General features: G+C 38.9%; 1 protein-coding gene across 6 annotated transcripts in view; it reads right to left on the bottom strand.

Annotated features, from left to right (window-relative positions):
* acss3 (acyl-CoA synthetase short chain family member 3) overlaps positions 1–25,582 on the bottom strand; it is a 98,359-nt gene that overhangs the window by 57,975 nt on the left and 14,802 nt on the right. For 5 of the 6 annotated variants that reach the window (XM_062982682.1, XM_008110915.3, XM_062982681.1 and 2 more), the window contains 7 exons: positions 24,730–24,918; positions 22,421–22,555; positions 21,968–22,108; positions 18,971–19,051; positions 18,794–18,889; positions 17,085–17,236; positions 13,666–13,769 (listed from right to left, as the gene is read on the bottom strand). In XM_062982682.1, the coding sequence (XP_062838752.1) occupies positions 13,666–13,769; positions 17,085–17,236; positions 18,794–18,889; positions 18,971–19,051; positions 21,968–22,108; positions 22,421–22,555; positions 24,730–24,918 (898 nt within the window). Of the gene's footprint in view, positions 1–13,665; positions 13,770–17,084; positions 17,237–18,793; positions 18,890–18,970; positions 19,052–21,967; positions 22,109–22,420; positions 22,556–24,729; positions 24,919–25,582 lie in introns of those variants that run through there. The other variant, XM_062982684.1, reaches the window with a different exon arrangement.

The raw sequence follows: 25,582 nt of genomic DNA, 5'->3' as shown, positions 1-25,582 counted from the left end.
ACTAAAAAGCAAAGCAAAGATAGGTAGAAAATAGCATATTGTTTAAAATATAATAGGCATCCCTCTCATTGTACAACTATATTTTAAGGAATTTCTAACTGAACCTGATCTACCAGTCTAAAGGATCTAAAGAAAACTCAACTGGGCAGTCAAGTCAGATTGCATCTCAACCAGACATTAGGTCAGGAAACTGCATCAAATCATAGTACCATTCTATCTAATTCCCAAAGATAACAACTTCAAAGAAATTATTCACTTCAGTATCAACCTATTCTGCTCAAAGTAAATGAATTGCTAATAACTTAAACACAGTATTAGTCACATTCAAAGAAACTACTACACTAATCAGTTACCATTACAGAAAGCTATCTTGCACTATACTATGCAACACTTACTCTATACTTTTTTGGTAAACTGTACACAGTTTGTCAAAGAAAGTAAAGATCAAGATCTAAATCACTACTTCTTAAACGATGGGTCCCAACCCCAATTGGGTTCCCATAACAGAAAATACGAGGTCGCAAAAACTGGTAACAGTAAAAGTTTCTGAGCACCTTAGACACTTTCACAAATCTGTTAGCAACAATAAACAGTGTTTACAGTGGACTCTGAAAAGACTTCAGATACAGTCCAAAAAAAGGAAAACCAGTCTGTTTAGGAAGCCTTGAAATTGCTGATTTATTATCAATATTTGATTTATATACCTATTTTATATACCTATATACCTGCGGTCACATAGAAATTTCTCAGGCAGAAAGGTGTCGCAAGTGGAAAAAAATTAAGAAGCCTTGATCTAGAGGGCTACTGCAATATAGAGCATATTCAAAGGGGTGAGTGCCCTTGAATTTCATTTCTAAAGTTACAAGTGGTATTTTCAAAAAGAATCTTTATTGTTTGCTTATAGAAGCTTTGAGAAGAACTGAAGCTACTGTTAAAAGCAAAGTGTGAATAATGGATTTTAAGGTTGCAAAGTGCACAGATTAAAATCTATAATATTCTCAGGACCAGATTGCAAAAACAGGTCCAAATACTGCCTTTGGGATGCAAGCTGAAAATCAACTCGTCTATAATTTGTATTATCAATTAAAATGTTGTACATTTGGGGGTAGGGAATTTTTTTCCTAACCGTTACCGAATTAATGAAAAAGGCCACTTATGTAATTGCCAAAACACCAAGAGTTGAGAATTTCTGCACATCCATATGAATTTAGAGACACATCTCATCTCAAGTTGTGAGGTCATATCTACAGTTCCCTCTGAATATTTTTCTGTTTTCTTGTTTCCACACAGAATTAGAAGTGAAAACCTTGAATATGCGCCAAGGACAAATTGAGAATAAAAAACCAAATCCTTCCTTTAGGCAATCTATACTAGAGGCTACTTCAAGGGGCAGCTGTACTTCATAAGAAGCTGCCCAAGGGGTAACCAATTCAAATGAGAGAGATAAGAGCAGTCGGAACTGCTAATGCCACAGCTTGAAGGGATTAAGTGGGAAAGGGCTATGCTAAGAAAACTTTGGCGAGCCCTGAAAAGGGCAGTTGAAATTATCAAAGGAGGAATTAATGGCACAAAAACGTGAGAAAAGATGGAAAGGTTAAGAATAAGAGATGAAAAGGAATTAAAACCTACAAGCAAGGGAAATGCAAGCATACACAGAAAAAGTTAATGCTGTATTTACTCCATTCTAATGCTCACTCTTTTTTTGACTAAATTACCTTCCCAAAATTAGGGTGCACATTAGATTTGCATAATATTATAAATATTTTTTTGGGTTTTAGAGTTTTGAAAATTGAGGTGCACATTAGATTCTATGGAACATTAGACTCAAGGAAATATGGGTATATGAAAGTCTTCTCCCACAGCAAGCAGTGGTTTGCTGTACAGCTATGGGGTTGCACTCAAGCAAGAGGGAAGGGAGAGAGGGGTACACTGTAAGGGTTCACCTCCAACAGCAGGAAGGAACACTCTCCTAATTTACTCTGACCCAAAATAGAAAATGTTGTGTGTTTTGTTTGAAACATGCATAGTATATTCTTTTCAAAATTACTTTAAAAATAAACTTAACTATTAAAATGTTCCAAGTGGATGCTGGGAGGGGAAATAGGATGAACATTTTAGTTAAGCTGTTTGATAAAAGCAATCTGTGCCAATGAAGCAGAACTGACGGTTGGGTTACACAAGATGCAAGGATAGCATGTAGGCTGAAAAACATACCATTATTCCATTCCAGAAGATTATAATGGATGAAACCATCCCTAATAAATTTCTTAACAGCATGAAACTGGAGGGGCAAAACAGCAGCAGCCTCCATCAAATCATGCAACAATTGAACTCACAGCAAACAAGGAGATGGATTTTCCATTAGATGTACTCATGAACTATTCAGCTTTTCCTTTTTTTAAAAAAACTACATAAGTAGATCTAGTTACATCTCAAGTAAAAATGATACTGCTGTTATACATAGCAAATTTTCTTTTCTTCAAGAGACAACCAAAATAAGGAAAGCCAGTTTTCTGACATGTCAAAAGACAGGATCCAAAAGCCACCAAGAATATTTATTTTGAGGGATGGCTCAAAATAGGTTAGTCCAACTCCCACCTGGCCACTTAATATATAAGGAACAGCACAAGAGATGCTGGAATTAAAGACACAAAGAGTATTGAGAATGATTTTGTTGCTTACACTGAATAACATTGGCAGTGTGTAAAATGTTTAGCACTAGGGATATTCTTGGCTGTATTGTGACTACCTCCACAACTATTGCCATTCCCAACTGTGTCTGGGCCATGTTAACTTTTTAGAAAATAGGGGAACTCATGCACATACTCCTATTTCTGACCCCAAGTATTTGCCATATTTTTACATTTCTTTGGGAGAGGGGAGACATTTTCCTTTCAATTGGAATCTGCCAATAATGATATGACTGCAGTAGAAGCAATTACATTTTTTAAAGCCCACCTGCAGCACAAACTGATACCTGATGGACAGATTGCTTACCTGTAACTGCATTTCTTTGAATGGTCTTCTGTGAATCCACACATATGGATTTACTGTGCCTGCACAGGCTCCAACGGAAAGCTGTGAGCTTTCAAATTTTGGCGGTAACCCGACCCATTCGTCCCAGGGCATAAAACGCACCCTGGCTCTGCTCTCCCCAGTTCCTTCACCGAAAAAGGCAGCTAAAAAGGAGATTTGCATAAGAAGGGAGGAACAGGCTCATTTGTGAGAATTCACAGAACACCACTTGAAGAAACAGTTACAGATAAACAACTTGTCCTTTTTCTTCATGGTCTCTGTGAATGCACACATATGGAAACTAGCAAGTTAAGATCTAGATAGGCAGAACATATGCCAAACTGACACAAAGTACTGAAAAAAATGCTTTTTATTGCACAGAAAGAATAAACACATCAACAGTGGTAGTGCATTACACAAGCCAAATATGGATGAGCCAGGATAGGAAGAACCCACCTGAGGTTTGTTACCCATAGGGAAAATGGCCTCGCTGAGGCAGTGCAATAGCAAAAGTGCAAGAAAAACTGAACTCTTTTCCCTTCATTTTTTTTCTTTAAACATAAACATGACTATGGTTTTGCTTTTGACCAGTCAAGTGACGCTGGCAGGCTTGTAACCTTAAGGCAAACTAGCATTTGTTAACAATAAAGAACCGTTACGTGACAAACTGGGTTCTTGTTTTGTGTAGAGGTTAACTGGTGTACTGGACAAGAGTCACACAAGAGGAAAGGACTGATCTTTTAAATGCAGTGTCTAAGTCAGATCTGGAGTCCAGTCTGTAAATGGGACACAAAGGTCATTGGGTTGGCCCATATGATGGTCCTACAGATAGCATCCAGTGGGATTCCTTGAAGGAAGGCCGTGGCAGCAGCTATGCCCCACGAGGTTCAAGGCTGGTGAGCCAGCTGGTAGCAAAGCTCAATCACCGAGGCAATCCAATGGGACAGACGCTGAGAGGAAACAGGATTACCCAGCTTGCCTGTGACATATGAGACAAATAGATGGGGAGATTTTCTGATGGACTGGGTTCACTCTCTATAGAAAAGGAGCACTCTTCTGACATCCAGCAGGTGCAAACGCCTCTCCAAAGGTGAGGTGTGGGGGGGGGGGGAGTTGAAAAAAGGCTAGTAGAATGTCCTCTTGGTTGTTATGGAAGGCAGACACTACCTTCAAAAGAAAAGTGATGCACGTGCCAAGTACGGCTGGGTCCCCATGAAACGTCATATGTCTGAAGAGCACTTGAATGGATCTGGCTCAGCCTCAGTGATGATTTCAACAAAGGCTTAACTCCTTTTGGAGCACTCAGAATGCTTCCATGGAGAGGAAGGCCCTTTGGATAACTGAGTCGAACATTGTGCAGATAAATTTTATTGATGCTGTTGATGTGACTTCTCGGCGTTCAGTCATTGGCCAAGGGAGTTCAATAGTGAGAGGGTGAGTCTCACGTGGAGGTCAAGAGCATCTGGAGTGTGCTACGTTAAGCCAGATGTTGATACAGGAAAAGTATGATGCGATGTCTGCACAGGTGCGCTGCCACCACCAACATACACTTTGTGAATATTCTTGGAGCCGTGGCCAAGTTGAAGGGAAAGACTCTGATAAAGTCTGATAAAGCACCTTGAATGAGAGGAAGTAACAATGGGATTGGTGTGAAAATACGTGCCCCCGATATTGATGGTTGCAAACCAGTCCCCTTCGTGGAGCAGGGGAAGGATTAACGAAACTGTGACCAGCCTGATTTTTTTTTTTTTGGGGTGGGAGGAATGAATCTCCATCCTTTTTGGGGATGGTAAAGTACCTGGAGAAAAAAAGCTGCTTATGGGACAGGTTGTATGGCGCCCTTGACTAGTAGTGAGCATATCCTCTTCGATTACTGCTTGCGAAGTTTGAGTGTCGAGGATATTCCCTGTTGAATGGAGCTCCTCAAATTCTAAGGTGTAGTGTCTTTCTACAATCTCAAGCACCCACATATCTGAGGTAATGTTCCTCCAGGCGCTCGCGTAGCATGCAAGGTGGTCGCCGAAGGGTTTTTGTTTTGTTTTTTAGATCTTTGAGGTCTGCCGTCGGCGGTAACTGGGATGAATTTGGTGTGACAGTCACTGTCACCTACTGAGGGTCTGTTTCGATGCAGAGCCTTGCACTGCCCTAGTGAGGCAGGCAATTTGCCTGCCTCTTTCTGGTGTGGTGGTCAGTGGTGGGAACAGCTCTTGTCAGGCCTGGCTCTGCATGGCTGGAGGTAGTAGGAGTTGAGACAGGGCCCAGGATGAGGGGTCCTGGATTTCTCCATCCGACAGCTGGATGCAGGGAGCGCAAGAATCAATGGGACGAAGTCGCAGATGATGAAGCTTGGCCCCTTCTAGATGAGGATGAGATTTGCTGTACCTTCTTCCTCTTGGCCGCCACTTAAGTTTGTGTCCCAAGCTGCAGCTCGAGAGATTTTCCCAGAGGATCGGGAGGGAGACAGTTTGCACTGACCCCTCCACTTGGGCCCACCTGGACTCTTTGTAAGTCTGCATGAATGTGATCCGCATTGATGATGTTGAAGGCGGTGTTGCTGTAATCGAACAGGTCACTGTGTCAAGGCCATGGAGCTCAAAGTCGAAGGGGGCCTGGCTGGCGTCAGGTAGGCGGGCTGGCTCAGGGTAAAGCTCAAAGATCTCGAGGTCTTAAGACACTTGGGAAGACTTGGAGCCCTTAGAAGCGGCTGAGATTCTTGATGGAGCCAGAGATGGCGCTGAGGTCAAGGGGGCCACTGAAGTTGAGGGGGCTAAGGACTGTTGGGATAACAGCGCCTTTAGCCTTGCTGCCCTGTTCTTTCTAGCTTGGGCCATGAAAGCTTGCCAATGACGGTAGGAGCAAACCACATTGCTTTCTCCAAGGCAGAGTAGGCATTTTGTGTGTAAGTTGGAGTCAGGGGTCTTCAATGCACGGTGCAACTCTTGAAACGAGTCATTGACATCTCTACAAAATTCCAAAGAGAGCTGTGTGGCGGGGGAAAAGGAAGTGGGGAGCATGGAGCCAGCACACCTTTTATGCCCTGAGAGGAGTGGACTGGGCTACCTTCAAAATTTGAAAGATCACAGCTTGAAAAGCTTTCCATTGGAGCCCATGCAGGTGCAGTAACTCCTTATGCATGCATTCACAGAGACCACTTAGCAGAAACTGTTTTGCCTAATGCATATCTTTTATATCTTTCAAACTAGGCAGACAAGTTGGCTCACCACTGTAGGGTCAACAAGGCAGGACTCTATATAAGCTATAACTGCTCCATTATCTGTTCTAAAGTGGTGAGGGGCACATTGTGAGAGCTGGCCTTATACTCCAAAAGATGTGATTCATTTTCTTTCCTTTGTGTTTGTATACACAAAAATCATACTGAAGGAGGGACAAGAGAGAGAGGAAAAACAAGAATAAACTTGCAGGTAATATAATATAATAATAATAATTTTATTCTTATACCCCACCCCATCTCCCCAAAGGGACTCGGGGCGGCTTACATGGGGCAAGCCCGGTCATGACAATATAAAAACAAGCAGTAAAACAAATCAAACAACAATAAAACAAGTTATAAAAACACATACAATACATCATGATAAAATCATGGATAAAATCTGTAGGAAACTGGGCTAAAGTGCTAGATTATGTCGATATCATCAGGGGGGAGTGGTTATCCAAAGTGTCAAAAGTGCTAGGAGAGGCGTACAAACGAGACTATTAGTGGAAGGCGACTGGTCAATCTTACTAGATCAGTTGTCAAAGGCCTGCTGGAAAAGCCATGTTTTTAGGCTCTTCCGAAAGGAGAGAAGGGTAGGGGCCTGCCTGATCTCCCTGGGGAGCAAGTTCCAGAGCTGGGGGGCCACGACGGAGAAGGCCCTCTCCCTCGTCCCCACCAACCGCGACTGCGAAGGTGGTGGGAGCGAGAGGAGGGCCTCCCCCGAAGAGCGAAGAGATCGTGCTGGTTCATAGGGGGAGATACGGTCACGAAGGTAGGTGGGTCCCAAACCATTTAGGGCTTTGTAGGTAATGACCTGCATCTTGAATTGGGCTCAGAAAATAAACGGCAGCCAGTGGAGCTCCTTAAACAGGGGAGTAGAATGCGGCCTGTAATTTGCTCCAGTTAGAAACCTGGCTGCCGCACGTTGTACTAGTTGCAGTTTCTGGGCCGTCTGCAAAGGCATCCCCACGTAGAGCGCGTTGCAATAATCCAGTCTAGAGGTAACTAAGGCATGGACCACCCTGGTCAGATCAATGAGAATACAATGAGAATATAGTAGTGAGAAACCAAACATTTTTTTTAAAGGTGATGAAATATCCAAGTAAGTCTCCATGGAGAGTTGACATACAGTCAAAAGTTGAAAAAGTTAAGAGATTCTTGATCCCCTGAAAAACAGAGTGCATATTTGTCTTTCTAGTCTTGTAATGTATGTCTTTTAAGTCAGTGAAGGGTCACAGAATCCATTTCTAATTATGCAAGTTAATTTCCAAATTGAGGACAACTAGTTTAAGAGCACATGTTAAATCTGTAAAGTTTAAAAACTGCTCCAAATCAAAATTAATTCAATTAATGACCTTTCCCCAAAAGAAAATCCATAGCCAAGTCATGTATATTGGAGTACAGAAAATTACAATGCAGTCAGAAGATGTACTCAGACCTTTATTAAATAAAGATTGTGTAGTCCAATATGGGCAAAAACATTATTACTATATTGGAAGTTGAAAATCCATAGAAAATAAGTCTATAAAAGCCAAAGCTGGTTAAACGAAAACTCTTTCATTCCTAAAACTCAAAATGGCATATCTAATTTGTTGACTGACAATAAATATTTATAAAGAGTTGTTGAGGGTTTCTGCTTTTTTTTTTGGCATGGATTCAATTACAATTTCTGAAAATGGAGAAGAAAAGGAAGCACATAAAGCTGCCCAGACATGGCAGCTGTATATGTTGTAATGGAAGATATTGCTAAACTGCACATAATTTAAAACAAAGGAATGAAATGTTTTCAGTGTATATGGAAATGAATCCTTCCTAAAATATGTACTATCCAAGGTTAGGTCTTGCCTACTTCAGAATATCTCTGTTAAATTTATAACTTTACCAATGGCAGGATTAGGGACAGCTGTCATCTTCCTTTCATGAAAAGTAAAATCTACCTTGCCTCCAAAAATACTGCTAAGAGTAGAAATATTGATGGAACAGCTATCATTGTTGACATAATACCTCATGGATTTCAGCCAGTTTTGTTACATGGACAGCTTGACAGAAATAGGAGGAGCGGACAACAAAGAAAATTACACTCATCCCTCCATATCCATGGGTTATGCGTTCACAGATTCAACCAACCTTGGCTGAAAAACAGGGGGGGGGGGGGGTTAAAAGGCACCATAGTCTTTATATAATATGTGGATATGTAGACATATTCTGCTGAAGCCTCCCATCATTTCACAAATCCTCAAGCTCTCTCCAATACACGTTTAAGCTGTTTGCCATTTTATACAAATTACACAATTTTATTACACCACTGTTTATAATGGGACTTGAGCATCAAAAGACTTTGTTATCCACAGAGTATCCTGGAACTCCAGAGAAGACCAAAGGCCTACTCTATTCTAACTGAAAAGCAATCTCTGGTGGCAAAGACAAGAATATGTTATTGAAATCCCTAAATTAAAGGCTTTAGAAATCTCATAGGCTTTTCTCAAATCAATGATCAAAATATCTTGGAAGATGAGAAAATTAGTGAAGTCTCTTGGGTTAAATCCACCTGGTAACTTTACATTATTATGCATATCTATGCATGATATGTATCCCAAAAGATTTTGTTTAATTTTCTTTAAAAAAAATACACATCCTCTTGGCTATAAGAATATTTAAAAGAAGCTGGTAAAATGTGCTTTGTTATCAGCAATGATGCCCAAGAGTTCCAACTCTATGATCTACTGCTGTGAACTGTATGAAAATCAATGAAAAACTAGCATTAACAGGAAATGCACAGCATTTTCTTGCACAGCAGCCATTATTTCACAGTAAATACCACAAATTTAAGTGGTTGTTTGAATGGGCTCATTTTTTCATGAGACTGAACTTTCTGCAAATCAGTTGAAATAGGTAGCATTTGTTTTATCTCATGGAGGATTATATTTCCAATACAAGACTGCTATACAAACAGATAAATTGAAGTTGCCCTGAGTCCCCAGGGGGAGATGGAGCGAGATATAAAGTTTATTATTATTATTATTATTATTATTATTAATAATAATAATAATAATAATAATAATAATAAGGGCAGGAGGGAGCTAGACATAATGGATGTAACTCACAAAGCACTTGGATGTAACCCATGACTACCATTCTAAATTTCTGTCTCTACTCCCAGATTATTAACCTTAGTAAAAGGGCCCTGTTTGAATTAATATTCTGGAGTTCATTGTCTACCCAGACACTCGAGGAAAGAAACAGATAAGGGAAAATACAGGCGAAGCAAATGATAGCAAAAGGAGAAGGAGAATAAAAAAGCACAGAATCTTAAGAATCAGACACAAGGAACACAAAGGTCATATAATCCAATGGCATACCACGCAGCAATATACAACTACAGTACTTCTGAAAGATGGATGTCCAACCTCTGTTTAAAGACGTCAAAAAAAAAAAAAAGGTCTAATACTCACGGAGGCAGTCTATGCCACTACTGAACAGTTCCTACAGTAAAACTAATACTGCTATTTTTGCATTAGCTCCAGAAATCTCTGACACTTAAAGCTGTTTATTTTGGGGTAGATTCAACCAGTTCAAAATAGACTCTATCAATATATAGAAAAATATTACACAATAGAATATTGCTTCTCTGAGTGACTTAAAAAGAAACAGGTTAGACAGAATACAATATGGTTAACTATTGGAAATAATGTCTCCATTGGGAGTCCTGTTAATAGTATGTAAGTATCTTAACATAACATTGTATAGTGAAATACTTTCACATCACAGTATATAGAAGACAGCACAATTGGGTCTCTGCACAGGTGTAAAAAACAGATTATATAAACTGTAATTTCCACTGTACTCAGAGTGTGTACTTCATAATTCCCAGTAGAAAAACATCTATTTAAATGCACATGAATAATTTGTGAAGGCACCCATATCATTTTCACAGCTTCAAAAGTTGAATCAGGGTGCATCACTGTGGCACTCCAAGTGCCATAGGTCAACAATTTCCATCAGAATCAGCCACAATAGGAATGGTGGGCACTGAAGTTCAAAAATGACCCAGAGGGCTACAGGTTGTCCATTCTGAATTAAATTGCCCCATGTACACTATGTCTGCTCATTAGATCCAAGGAAGCAAGCAAGCAAGCAAGCAAGCAAGGAAGGAGGTAGGGAATCTGGGTACAGCTGAATGCCCTAGAAGCAGTAGAAAGCCAAACACAAACTCAAAACTGATTCATAAAGCAAAACTACTGAACATCTGTTACCTGAATTACTGAGTATGTTCCTCATAGTTAACTAATCCAGAAGCATACTTCAAAGTATCAGTTAGTGAAATCTATGTATTCATCTATTAAATAGACTAAGCAAACCTGTATGTTTAGGAATTTTCTGGATTCTCCAAATGATTCTATGGAATCATAGACTTGTGGGGTCCCGCAGGGTTCAGTATTGTCCCCCATGTTGTTTAACATCTACATGAAGCCGCTGGGAGAGATCATTCGGAGTTTCGGGGTGCGGTGTCATCTGTACGCAGATGATGTCCAACTCTGTCACTCCTTCCCACCTGTCACTAAGGAGGCTGTCCTGGTCCTGAACCGGTGTCTGGCCACTGTGTCGGACTGGATGAGGGCCAACAAATTGAAACTGAATCCAGACAAGACAGAGGTCCTCCTGGTCAGTCATAAGGCTGAACACGGAATAGGGTTACAGCCTGTGTTGGACGGGGTCGCACTCCCCCTGAAGACACAGGTTCGCAGTCTGGGTGTTCTCCTGAACTCATCGCTGAGCCTAGAGCCCCAGGTCTCAGCAGTGGCCAGGGGAGCCTTCGCACAACTCAGACTTGTGCGCCAGCTGCGCCCGTTCCTTGGGAGGTCTGACTTGGCCATGGTGGTCCACGCTCTGGTTACATCCCGTTTGGAATACTGCAATGCGCTCTACGTGGGGCTGCCTTTGAAGACGGCCCGGAAGCTCCAATTAGTACAAAGGGCAGCAGCCAGATTAATAACTGGGGTGCCTTACAGGGAACGCACAACCCCCCTGCTAAGCCAGCTCCACTGGCTGCCGATATGCTACCGGGCCCAATTTAAAGTGCTGGTTTTGACCTACAAAGCCCTTAACGGTTCTGGTCCGACTTACCTGTCCGAACGCATCTCCTCCTATGAGCCCACGAGAACCTTAAGATCATCCGGGGAGGCCCTGCTCTCGATCCCACCTGCCTCACAAGTGTGGCTGGTGGGGACGAGAGGCAGGGCCTTCTCGGTGGTGGCTCCTCGGTTATGGAACTCCCTCCCCAGTGACATCCGGCAGGCTCCATCCCTTCTGGGATTTAGAAAGAAGTTGAAGACCTGGCTATGTGCGCGTTTAATGAATGAACTCAGCATTGACATGGATTGGATTAAGGCTTTTGCACAAGGTCTGATGGATGATTGGCATATATATTCGGTGTTGCACTGTGTTAAATCTTTTATATATTGTATTTTACTATGTTATTTAACTATTTTAACTGTTTTATTCTTATTTTATTGTTTTATGATGTACTGGTAGTGATCCTGCCAGTTGTGTAAGCCGCCCTGAGTCCCCTCGGGGAGAAGGGCAGGGTAGAAATATTGGAAATAAATAAATAAATGGAATGCTTTCTCCATAAGTTAACATAGATGACACCTTTCTGATAATTCTCTAGATCCTCCAGGGCAACCATGTGGTCACTTCCAGAAGAGGTTATGGATTTCACTGGGGTTAGCTATTATGCATGGTTTACTGTTTCCAAGATACCTGCCCTCCCCCCCCCTCCCACCCCGGCCCAGGCATCCCCATAAATATAGGGGTTATACTATAATATCCAGAATCCTAAAGTTATGATGTCAGCCAAAAAAAACCCTTTTCCAAACATTGGTCTTAAGCCAAAGATGCCCAAGGTGGAAAGACGTACCTTGGAAATTAATTCTAACAAACTTCACTTCAGCTGATATGAATCCAGCACTGCATAGCAGCTATAACCCTTTTAAAATGCCCATGATCATCAAATGTATCAGACACAAACTAATCTATTTGCTTCCTCTACTACCATGCATATGACTCATGCACAATGGAGAATAAACACAAATAGATGTTACATAAACAGTAATTGCGTCTTTCATTGCTATCCATTTACAATTTAATCATTTCCAGAACCCTTCCTCGTACTAATACTATAAAGATGGAAGAGACTGATTAGATTGTTCCTATTTTAGTTTCTCGAAATACATATATCTGCATCAAGGATTAGTGTTTTATAAACTGCTTCTTGCTCTTTCTCCAGCAAAAGCTCCATCATGGATGCCTTAAATCTTGCAAAGGATTATTATTTCTATAAGAGACTCATGGAGCTTAACTCTGCTCTCTATTCTCAAATCATCAGTAAAACCATTTACTTTCCTCTAATGAGGACCCTAGTCTCTGAACTAGGAAAAAAACCGTTGCTAGGCAACATGAATGACATCAGCAACTTGTAACATTTTCATAGAAATCTATAAAACTAGTGGCTGTCACAGCTTCTCTCACTTATGCAAATGACATTTTAAAAGCACTCCCAGTGTCATTCTTCCAGGGCATCTTAAAAGAAATTTTGAGAACAGAATCATGCCCGAACATGATTTTACTATTCCCTTCTTTTCAATCAGTGTAATTGCAGAGAGAAGATACTAACGGGGACAGAAGTAAAAGACAGCTACTCGGCTTAAACTGTAAAAACGCCAGATACATGATTAACTCGCATCAAGCATCAGTGGAAACTGAAATGGAATGGATTCAAAAAATGTGGTCTTAAAATTATGAAGCATGATAGTCAATGAGCATGATGAGATCATCAGAAAGATATGAATGGGTTAACATAAAACTCTCTTTATAAGTGTATGTATGTATACACACACACACACACACACACACACACACACACACACTTTTTTGAATAACTAACTCAGGTGGCACAATGTTCACAGCTCAGTATAAATTTAGTCACTACAAACATTATTAAAAACTGAAATCTGGCCATGCAGTCAGAATGTTGTTAATATCAGCTTTTTACCTGCCTTCCATTTCAGAAATCCTTACAGAAAAAGCAAACCTCACACAGTCAAGAATTGATCAGCCCAAATTGATCAGCCCAACCTACTATCATCTCCACTGAATGGCAACAGTTCTTCAGCTTTTCAGATCATAGCCTATCCCAATCCTAGCTGAATACAACATGGATCCGTGGTGTTCATGTGATCATCTGCCTGCAAAACATGACTTCTACTACTGGGTTAAGACTGCTCCTTAGAACTAATTAAACAAAGACACGTTAGATACAAACCTTGCAGGGCTGAAGAGAATGGTCAATATAGTATAGGGCAGACTGAAGAACAAATTTCACGTGAGATAGAATATGAAATTGAAGGGAATTTGGTTGCTGATCACAGAGAACTCACCAGTTTGCCACCAATGATCCAAAACCGGTACTTTGAAGATTTCTTTGCACCACTGCAATGTATCCACATCACAACGTTCACCAGCTACAAACAATGTTCGGAACCTACATTCAATCGGATTATTTTTAGAATAATTTTCAACTAAAAGAAATACACAACCAAGAAGGACACTGCTACATGCTTGTTCCTAAAAATTATGCAGCTTATTTGTCCATATATAAAGAGAAATAACCTCTCCCCTTCTTTTAACCACTGCTGAAGACAACCACTCCTTTATTTATGAAGATATATGGCAGAAGCTGTTGGATGTGTTAAACACTAGCAACCGCTGTTGCTGTACTTGGTCCCACCTGTAAGCTGTCCCGTGTCCCTTTGGGGAGATGGTGGCAAGATATAAAAATAAAGTTGTTGTTGTTATAACTGGGCACTACAGAATTATGCATTATACATTATGACATACACTTTTGTTGATTACAGCCTGTTTCTCCCTAGTCTTTATGGTGCTACAAGAGACAGCTGTTTATAAAAGGTCACTTGCGGTGACCAACACTCCATGCTCTGGACATACCCGTATTTACTGAAGTCTAATGTGCTATCAAATCTAATGTGCACCTCAATTTTCAAAAACAACAAAATGGTTTGTTGGTGAATCTAATGCGTAGTGGTAAAAAGTGCACTCTTCGTAATTTCACCAAAAAAGGTACACATTACAGTGGCTGAGTGCTTATAATTCCTTCTTTAAAAACAGAAGTGTTAAAATACCAAAGCTTTTAGCAATGGAAAAGAAAACTTTGGGGTAGAGTTGAATGCTGTAGAATGAATGCCCTTTAACTGCCCAGGCTCAATGCCTTATGGTCACTGGAACTGCAGTTTAGAATTCTGTGGGCTGCCAAAGAATGCTGATGCCTCACCAAACTACAAATCCCAGCACTGCATAACATTGAGCAATGGCAATTAAATTAGGAATGAGGTCCCTTAATAAGAGTTCCAGGTGTTCCTGAAGCAGCTTCCTCTTTGGCTTTGGTTTCATATTAAGTGAATCTAATGTGCACCCTAATTTTGGGAAGATAATTTAGCAAAAAAAGATGAGCATTAGATTTGAGTAAATGCAGTATTAACTATTGCCACTCCACACAGTAACACTTTAGCTCTGTAGCTCTTTCTTCGTTTCTTCCATTCCCAGAGGACGTTTATCAGTCATTTCAGAGGGAAAGGTTTAAAAGAATGTAAGGCACTAGGGAGAGAAAAAACTACTGCGATAAAGCAGATTTGTATCTATTTTCCCCTACCATAATTGTGGAACTTTAGAAAAAGGGCAACCATTTGTATACTATAACAACAGGAATCCAGTCAAATTTCCCCATTTTAGTTATCCACTATTAGGACAGGAATTAGGGTTTTTTTTGGATGTAACTTCCATTTCTCCCAGTTAGGAAAGCTAATGTCCACTCTGGCTGCCTGGGGGGGGGGTGTATAGGGGTCTGAATTGTTGAAGCTCTAGAAAATAGGGATTTGTCCAAGCTCTAGAAAAAAACTAGACTGGGGAGTCCTCAAAGAATCGCCATGACATATTTCAGAGAACTAAATAATGTGAATAGACCCACAACATAAAAAAGCAATATGTACATAAATTTCTCCCCCCACCCCCCCACCCCAATGTAAGAGGGCAGTTCCAAGCTATAAAAAGAACAGAGTTCATGGACAATCTGAATAATATGTGGGGGGAAATCTGTCAAATAAAATGGTTTAATAAAACAGATGGGAGTGGGAGTTAGTAATGCAATGTAACAGCCACAATAATTCTACATGAATTATTTAGAGGCACTCCCTATAAAATACAGATTTCTTTTGCAGAATAATATATGAAAGGTTTATTGTAATTAATTATATGTTCATACAGTGTTGATCCAGCTCTTGTAGTTTGTTCAGCATATTAACCTTAGTTTATTTTGAGAAAACCATGTTTCTCTTGATCATTTACATTACCTATATATACCTATCTCTCTTTTTCTATGGTAATTTTGCCACTGTACACATCTAAGTGTTAGGCAGTGTCACTTTTGTCTAAAAAAGCTCTGTAAGACCATACTTTCTTTTACAGTTCAACAAGTGGAGATGCTATTGCATCCTTAATATAAAGAAACTAGAAGTTCAATCAGGAATATTCTCATATGAAAATTTCAAAAGAAACACACTAATGTTGTTGTGTTAAGATTACAGGCAGTCCCCAAGTTATGAACAAGATAGGTTCTGTAGATTTGTTATTAAGCTGAATTTGTTTGTAAGTCGGAACAGGTATATTCAAGTGCAATTCCCTCCAAACATATATAGAGAGAGCATGCTTTGGATAGGACGTTAACACCCCTGTGGTGTTTGTTTCGTTGTCTGTACCCCTGTTCAAAAGATTTCACGCACTTTCTGTCCCTGTGATAATTGGATTTTGAAAAAAATTGGCTTGCTGTGGACACAAGCGTTGATGATAAACCTTCAATGGAGACACCTTTTTCACATGATAACTCCTTCAAGAGTAAATTTTCCTTCCTAAGTGTAATTTTCTCTCACTTCCTGTTGTCTCACACCCATTCTTATCTATGAGTCATCTGTTAAGTCAAATGTTTGTAACTTAGGGACTGCCTGTAGTCCTAAACCTCACATTGCCTGAATTCTGGAATATCCCAAAACACCATGACACCTTAACCTAACACAGGATTCTTAACATCCCATTTCATCAAATGCACAGTACTGCCAACAAATGTGTATTCCAGAATAAAACCATCCTATACGATTCAAATTAGAGATAGACATGACTGAATTCAATGAGATTTGTTCTTCAACAAAAGCATAAAACATTCTAACTTTAACCTTCAGAAGTGGCAAGGTTCTTTTTGAATTTTGTAGTAACAGAATGGCATGCCCAGAATTCATAATTAAGCATTTCTAAACTGGAAATGATAATTTGATTAATACAGCTAGAATGGGTGGGTTTTAAGAGATAGCACTTTGGAAGAGCATGAACTTAAGCTCCCATGAGGCTGGCTGGTTTAATGAGTAGCACCATTACAATTTGGCCACAAGCACCATGCCCCAGGCTCAATCACTCAAGGTTCCCCTCATGAGTTTCCTGATTACAACAAACTAATTTGCCATGATATTCCAACTTGGAGGCATTTCCCACTCAATTCATATACACTGTGACAAATCACGTTTTGCTCAAACCAGTCAGCAACAGAAGGAATCAGAGCAAGAGGGAAGAAGTGTGCAAGTCCAAGGCATGACTTAATGAAGGTAGCAATATACGCACGTGCATATCCTATTTTGTTATAGCATCAGTGTAACTGACTGTACCCAAGAGAATACATACATCTCAAGTTTATTTCCAATAGTAAATAAAACAAGCTTCTCGCATATCCTGAGCTCACCTTGTCAGATTGTACTGTTTCCCCAGGGTAGCCTCAGGGTCCTGTTGGCGAATTGCTCTAATTGCAGTTGGTGCAGTAAAGAAAGCGGCCACTCCATGCTCTGCCAGCACACGGAAAAAAGCACCCGCATCTGGAGTCCCTACAGGTTTCCCCTATGAAGAGTTTAGTTTTAAAACTAAAATTGGGTAAAAAGTGTTCTGTAATTCTTTCATAGCTCAGCTCCTGAATGCAAAGGAATTCTCCACTTAATCAGCAGACTGCACAAGCAACTAGCATAAAGCCTTTGTATAAATAAAGAAATAATTTGCTAAATCATTTCTGTTTCATTTATATCCCAGGGTATATTTGGAAAATATAGATAAGAAGTAAATCTAAAATGTTAACTTTCTCATGGCTCAGTATTATCTCTCTCACACACATACACATAATTACAGTTGGCCCTGAAGATTTTTGGTTTTAACTTGGGCAGATTTGATTGTTTGCAGATCTGATTAAAATGCTCCCCCCCCCCCCCCCCCCAGGAATCTCTAGGTCCTTCAGGATGACTATACAGCCAACCTCTACCCAAAGGTTTACTGTATGGTACATTTATATCCAATTTATCTTTCCAGATAGCAAAAGGCAACAATGTAAACCTATTTAACCCACTATTCCATCATCATTTAATCATTAAACTGGAATTATCCAACGTTCTGGATTATTCAACGCAGTTTGCCTCCCGCCCTGATCCGCAGCTGTTTCTCTAGGCAGCAAGGATTGAACTTTTTATGGATTTAGTTTCCAACAATGTTGCTACTGTAAGTTCATTTTATGCAATTCTATCTTTATTTGTAGTCAATTTGTTAGTAGCCAATTTTTTTTAGTCAGTGTTTTCAATATATTGCGATGTTTTGGTGCTAAATTCATAAATACAGTGTTTTCAATATATTGCGATGTTTTGGTGCTAAATTCATAAATACAGTAATTACTACATAACATTATCATCTATTGGCCTGCTTTCTCTGTCAATTTGTTGTAAAACATGTTTTTGATACTTAATTTGTAAAATTTTAATGTAATTTAATGTTTAATAGGCTTTTCCTTAATCCCTTCTTATTATCCAACATTTTCGCTTATGCAACATTCTGCCGGCCCATTTATGTTGGATAAGTGAGATTCTACTGTAACACCATGAAAAAAAGAAAAAGAAATTTAACCAGAAACAATACTTCCCTTGAAAAGAGAATTGCTGATTGCACCAGTTTTTCTTTGGAATAGGTATCCTGAATATCAAAAGAACTGGGTCCCTTTGCCTCACCTATGCATACTCAAATCCATGATGGGCTTGCAAATCCTACCTGCACTGACTATTGTGCAAACATATAGAAGAGATGCCTAGAACCATTAAAGAAGTGCCTTCTGTATAGATATGGAGATTGAAGGCAGGATGTATGTTTGGACAGAATATTCTTTTCAAAGGAAAAATAGTTGCCATTATCCAAGAAGAAAACCACTGGGAGGGAACTAGAAAACCAAGGGCATTCTGGCGGTACTTCAGAAGAAGTCTAGGGGACTTCCTGTGAGGATGAGTACAGTCCACGTAAAATCTTGGTAAATAGCATATGGGTAATGTATGTATTTTGTGGTGTATTTTACCTTTGTTTTGAGAGCGTCTTCGGCTCCCAAATGTACTAAATAATTAAGTAACTAACATTAAAATAAGCAGTTACCTCATACAAAACTGTTGTATTCCCATGTAGAAGAGGTCCATAACAAATGTAAGAATGACCAACTACCCAGCCTAAATCAGATGCTGCCCACCACACCTAAAACAGAAACAAAAAAAGTAAAAAATGGTATAAACAATGTTTTTCATAATTATAAACTAGAATATAAATGGAAATTACCTCTTTAGAATGAAGACCATATACAGCTGACATAGTCCAGTTTAGCATAACTGCGTAGCCACCTGTTGGTCTAACAACACCCTAAGTGAGAAGCAATTTAAAATTAAGATCATTTGCAAATAAAAAACATGCTGAAATTATCTCCCATAAAGAAAATTAGCATTTCCATAATTTTACTTGCAGAAGCAATTAGCATATTTTCCACTAGCTCTTAGGAGCCTTTAAGAATTGCAGATGAAGCTTTACTACTTGAGCTTCCCTCTGCAATGAAGTTCGTGGAAAACTGTTACTTTAAAATAAAAGCTCTTATTCTTCAGAATGAGGTTGATACTCTAAATAATGTACTTAATGGCACAAATTGGGACACTCCACCAAACTAAGATTTCTGAGACTGCATTTTACAAAGAGCATAAGATTAATGAGGAATTTCAGGAATCTATAGTAAATTGAATGGATTCCTTTTTAAATGCTATAGAGGACCTGGCCAGCCAAGTATTGATTTCTAAGTGTGCAACTTCAGCTTTTCTAGTGCTCACGTTCAGTACTGACACAGTTCAGAACAGTCACTGAGGCACATCTGCTTGTCATGGTCTGCTTGTCATCCATTTGGGATGTCTCCAAGAGCACATGACCAAGAATTTGTCTTTCCTTAGTAATGTTGCTAATTTTTCTGGTCACATGCAACCAGAATTTGACTGGATTAAGTGACTTTAGATATTACCAAACATAAAACCATCCATATACACTAGTGACTGCTACCTGTACCTCTGACTCAGAAACTATGGAAGAAACACATGCATGTGATTTCCTCAGCATCTTCATAACTCATTCAGAGGCCAACTGGGATTAACACCTTAAAAGGCTGGGAGACACAGTGGCCCCTATGAAATATTGGAGATATACATACTCAATCATCAAATCCCTTGAATTTGTTTTAAAAGGGAAAAAACCCACTCCCACCATGCTCTGATGGGCAACAGAGTGGTAATTCTGTCATCTTTTTAGATCTCCTTGACTTGCTTCAAAAGCATGAATAACCTTTTTAAAACAAAAAAAACCATCCCTTTCTTCAAACCACAACCTTCTCCCAAACTGAGATTCAATGCATCATACTGAAAATAGAAAATTACAACAAAAACACTAGATTAAAATGTCCACATCATATTAAATTTACAAGAAAATTAAGACTCTTTCTCTTGTAAACCAGTCAATTCCCAAAGGCCTACTAGACTAAGACAGGAGTATTCATCCCAACCTCCCTAGGAAAAGTACTTCAAAACTCTGGGTCCACCAACCAAGAAGCATTCTCCCATGTTTCCACCAAACATGCCAATGAAAGCGGTGGTATCAAAAGAAGTGCTTCCCACAAATGTATTACAGATCAAGCAAGCACATATGAGAGAATATGGTTGTTCAGATATCCTGGACTCAAGCCATGTAGGGCTTTACAGGCCCATAACAAGCACTCTGAATATTTCCCAGAAACAAAGAAACAGTGAATTAGTTGCAACAAGGAATCAGCCCTATAACCAGTGACTGCAGGTTTTGTGGTCACTTGAGATTTCCAAACACTCCTCAAAGGCAGCCCTATTTAGAATGTGTTAAAGGGATCCAATTGTGATGTAATTGGGGCATGAATTACAGTGGCAGAGACAGATGTTCCAAGGAACAGGCAGAGATATGGCACTAGCTTTAATTATGTGTGCTCCTAGCTGCTGCAGAAATCCCAGAATTCCATCCCAGGTTCCATCCCAGAGAATCATTTGCTAAGGGAATAGGAAACTAATCAAGAGCCATCAGAAGATGCATAAGCATTAGTTGCATAAGCCTCCTGGGGGAGACCAACTTAATTGGTGCCCTACCTCTGCAGATGCATCTAAAACCAATCAGGCAGTGATCTCTCCATGGAAATAGAGATCTATACACTTCCTGCACACCAAGAACTCGAACATCACACACAGTTCTGAAAACAAGAGCTAGAATGTACCCACTGGCATGAGAGGGATCATATACTACATATGACAGAAACACGGAGACATGAAATCCTAAGTGACTTCTGAAAGGGCACTCTCAGCACGGATGTTGAAGTACCCCAATACTATAAGCCAACTTCGACTCTAAGATCGCCCCAGCTAGACTATTGAGCAGCAGGGCAGATAGAATCATAGAGTTGGAAGAGACCTCACAGGCCATCCAGTCCAACCCCCTGCCAAGAAGCAGGAAAATCACATTCAAAGCACCCCCGACAGATGGCCATTCTGCCTCTTCTTAAAAGCCCCCAAAGAAGGAGCCTCCAACACACTCCGGGTTTTTTTTAAGGTTTTAAATAAGATTGCAAAATAATTGCCAAACATAAAAGTGAGCATGAGTGAGAATTTTCACCATTCAACTGTGCAAGTAACACTCAATTAGTTGCACTTATTAACATCGGAGGACGCTCAACGTATTTCTTCAGGGAAGGAAACTATGTCTTTTCATGCTCATTCTTACCTACCATAGCCAACTCATTTGTGTTGTTTAAGGCATTCCTTTTGCTTCATATTTATTTGTAAGATTCTCTCTAATGTTTACTATTATTGCTTCATACAGCATATTTCATTGAGTTCCTCCATATAGCACTACTACTCTACAAACAAATTATTTGATCTTCTCCAAAGCACAGAATAAAAAAAGCTGTGCAGTACCATCTAGAATACCTAAAATCTGAATCAGAGACACAACACAACTAGTTGGACACCTCAGTGTATATACCATAAAAGATGTAACTTTGGGCAGGGAACAATTCCATGGGAGGGAAGAAACCCAAATCAAATATCCAGAGATAATATATTTGAAACACTATAAATTATGTGGGGCAATGAAATAAAACCAGGTCCAGTAATATTCAATCTCTTATGAGCACTAAGCAAGGAAAACATTTTCTGCCTTTAATTAAATCCTTCTTCATGTGGAATAAAAAAAAAATTGGTCACCCTTATAGTGAAAGACAGTGTCTACCTTGGGTGTGCCAGTTGTTCCTGATGTATAAAGAATATAAAGAGGATGGTCTGAAAGAACAGGGATGCAATCACACGGATTTGCTTTTGCTATTTCTTCATGCCAATCCAGATCACGTACTGGTCTCAGAGGGGCAGGCTCCTGGACACCAGAGGAGAAATAAAAATGTGACCATTTAAATTACACTTCCCAAAGCAAAACAAAAAACAAGATTTTCTTGCAGAGACATCAAATATATCTATTACCTCAACCAAAAGAATTTCAGACGCTATATTAAAACGAACAGCATTATATACTTCAAATAAGCAAAGCAGCAGGAGGTCACCAAAGAGCTTATGACATGCAATTTAAATTGCACAAAATGAAATACTCCAGTTAAATGTTCAGAGAAAATATAAATCAAAAGAAAAATTAGTTCAAGTATATGTGTAAAATAATATGCTGTAACCCTACCATATTAGGGCGGCTGTAAATTAAAACTTTCTCAGGTTGGTGCTTTATCATCTCCAGGGCTTTTTCTAAAAGTGGTAGATATTCAACTTTTCTTCCAGGTTCTATTCCAAATGTTGCTGTTACAATCAGTTTGGGCTAAAAAAAGTTTTTAAATTATAAATTCAAATGTTACTTCTGAAACATACAACATGACAGGTCTTTCAAGTACTATACTGGTGGTTTCTTTAAGATTAAGGTGCTAAACAAAATCCAGTTCATAAACATCAACGTATGCAAATCAGCTCCCAAAATATTAATGAAAACTAGAATTCAGTGCTAGTCATACCAGTTATTCCTGTACCTAATTTTCCAATTTATAACAAGGGAAAAAGCCCATCTGCCCAATCATATGTAGATTATTCATACATCAAATGTTAACTTTTTTCTCACTGCAAGTATGAGAAAAAAATTATTTTATGTAAGTATAGCTGAGTGAATGAATGAATGAACGAACAAATGCTACTCATGAACTGAAGAGGAATTGGAACACTCCAGTAAAATGTAAGTATCTCTTTGAATCAGGGGTGGGAAATATGTGGCCTCCATATATTGTTGGACTGAATTTTTAATCACCCACCACCACTGGCTAAGCTGGCTGGGACTGATGGGAACTGCAATCCAGCAATATCTGGAGGGATATACGTTCTCCATTTCTGATTTGAATGCTGTCCTGATTTTGATATTTTAGTGCTGAAATCAGCCAAAATAATGCTCATTTTATTTTTGAAATAAACTTTACATTTTCCAAATTGTAACCATGGGTACAACCCTCATTAATACAGGGTGTTTGAAAAAGAACTCCCTAGTTTTAATGTATTTATACTTAAAACTAGGGAGTTCTTTTTCAAACACCCTGTATAAGCCATGGTTTTTCAGAGAAACTTATTAAAAATGAAAGCTCTTAATGCAGAAATAGAGACTGTATACTTTTATGAAACAGGAATATATTCCAAATGTTTAAAGTATGTGTTTGGTCTATAAAAATACATGTTCAAACTAATGGTTCATTCCAAAGCAATTTCCATTTGAAAAAAAAAGATCTAGCATAGGTGGAAAGCACATAGGAAAACAAAACTAATGATATTTCATAAAAACTAAATTGTCTCCGCTACTCAAATTTTATTGTCACAACTGCATTATCACCATTGAATAGAAAATTTCAAGCACTTTAAAAGCACTAGAACATATTACTCTAGGGGTGCATTTTACAAAGACAGGGATATAAAGCTAGAGACAACACTATTTGGTGTATGGCAACAGTCTACTTGTCATATGATTAAGCAAACTAATTACAGTGATGATCTTCAACCACTGTTCACCTAACCAGGCAAAACTAACAATAATCAATGGCAGAGGGATGCAGTATTTCCCAAGCTATTTAAAATTCAGCATATGTTTCAACTGATACATTGCACATTTTCCAAAGTAGAACATGAAAGCAATTATTTTCCATGGATAACATTGACTGTATACTTGCATTTTAAAAGCACTTCCTGAATAAGGAATTTGAATAGAGAAAGGAAGATAGATTTTACTGGGACTGTGTTAAGAACCTCATAGAACCAATTTCAATTTTATCTAGCAAATACTACTACAGAGAATTATAACTAACAATACCTAAACAGGATTCTCCTTCACTAAGAGAAAGAGAAAGTAATAATTTACAATTTGTCAAAGCACACTTGTCCATAATACATTTTTATTACAGACTGAAGAGAGAGATATAGTCCAAAAATCAAGACTAGCCAAAACATTTAAAGAGAGCATATCGTCTTCAAATATGGTAAGTCTACAAAAGATACTTAATGATTAAAAAGTAAACACTAGCCTGACTAGTGGTTATGGTGGTTGTTGTAGTTGGTATGGGAATTCAAGTAATTTCTGATTTAATGGCAACTCTAAGGTGAACCCATTGCAGGGGCTAGGAGTGTATTCTTGACTCTGTCCAGGGTCACCTATAGGATTTTTATGGCCAGCAAAGACTTCAAACTTTGGTCTCCACAATTGTAGTCCAACACTCAAACCCAGCGGTTCCCAAATGTTGGTCCTCCAGGTGTTTTGGACTTCAGCTCCCAGAATTCCTGATTACTGGCCAAGCTGGCTGTGGCTTTTGAGAGCTGAAGTCCAAAGCACAAGAACTACCAAAAATTCAAACCATAATGTCACACTGGCTAGTCTCTTTAAAAAAATCTCTTCACAACTTTCCCTGAACAGATGACATTGGATATAGTGGCTACTTAATTTCCCACAAATCTGATAAAAAAGGTTACCTTGGCATGATCAATGCGTGTAGAAAGCTCTTTTGAAGCAAATCCACCGAAAATGAGACTATGTATCGCTCCTATTCTTGCACATGCTAACATAGTGTACATAGTCTGTGGAATCATTGGCATGTAGATGACCACACAGTCTCCTTTCTTTACTCCATGGCTTCTCATGACACCAGCTAACTTGGAAACCTGAACAGGCAAAATATAAAAGTTATTCACATAACACAAACTATTTTTATACATTTTAAAAAATTCAAAATTATGCTTGAAATATTTGGACCAAATCAAGATAAAAATACTGCTGCAGAGATATTTCTGGCCTAGCAAAGCTGGAATTCAACTGTAAAAATAAGAATATTTGGTTCACTGGAAATTTTAAAAAATATAAGCATGGATCATCATGTTACAAAACCAACAGTATGAACATTGGAAACATGACAGAAATTTTAAAAAGGAGGGAGAAATTGCACAAATTATACAATTTAGGTTTCATAAATAGGGTATTTGTTTTATTAACCAGTCAGAATTTAGAATAAAAAATATTAAGATACAGAATAAGATAAAGTGGACCAATGTTTACTTGTCATCATCATTAAGGGAGCTAACAGAAATACTTTCACTATAAACTGTGGTTCATAAACTACCTGCTGGAAAAGAAGCAAATCCTTGAAAATTATGACAAGTGTATTTTAAAAAATGCTCCTGGGTAAGTAATTTACTCATGTTTATTACATTCCATCTCATTTATATGGATTTAAAAAGTATATAAATGCGAAAACTTAATCAATCCCCCCCCCCCCCCACACACACACACACCAAATCATAAAACAAGGTAGTTAGCAGGGTGCTAATA

This window comes from Anolis carolinensis, chromosome 5 (genome assembly GCF_035594765.1).
Source record: "Anolis carolinensis isolate JA03-04 chromosome 5, rAnoCar3.1.pri, whole genome shotgun sequence".
In the NCBI taxonomy this organism is placed as follows: domain Eukaryota; kingdom Metazoa; phylum Chordata; class Lepidosauria; order Squamata; family Dactyloidae; genus Anolis; species Anolis carolinensis.
The sequence above is the reverse complement of the archived record's forward strand: the minus strand, read 5'-3'. Positions and strand labels throughout refer to the sequence as shown.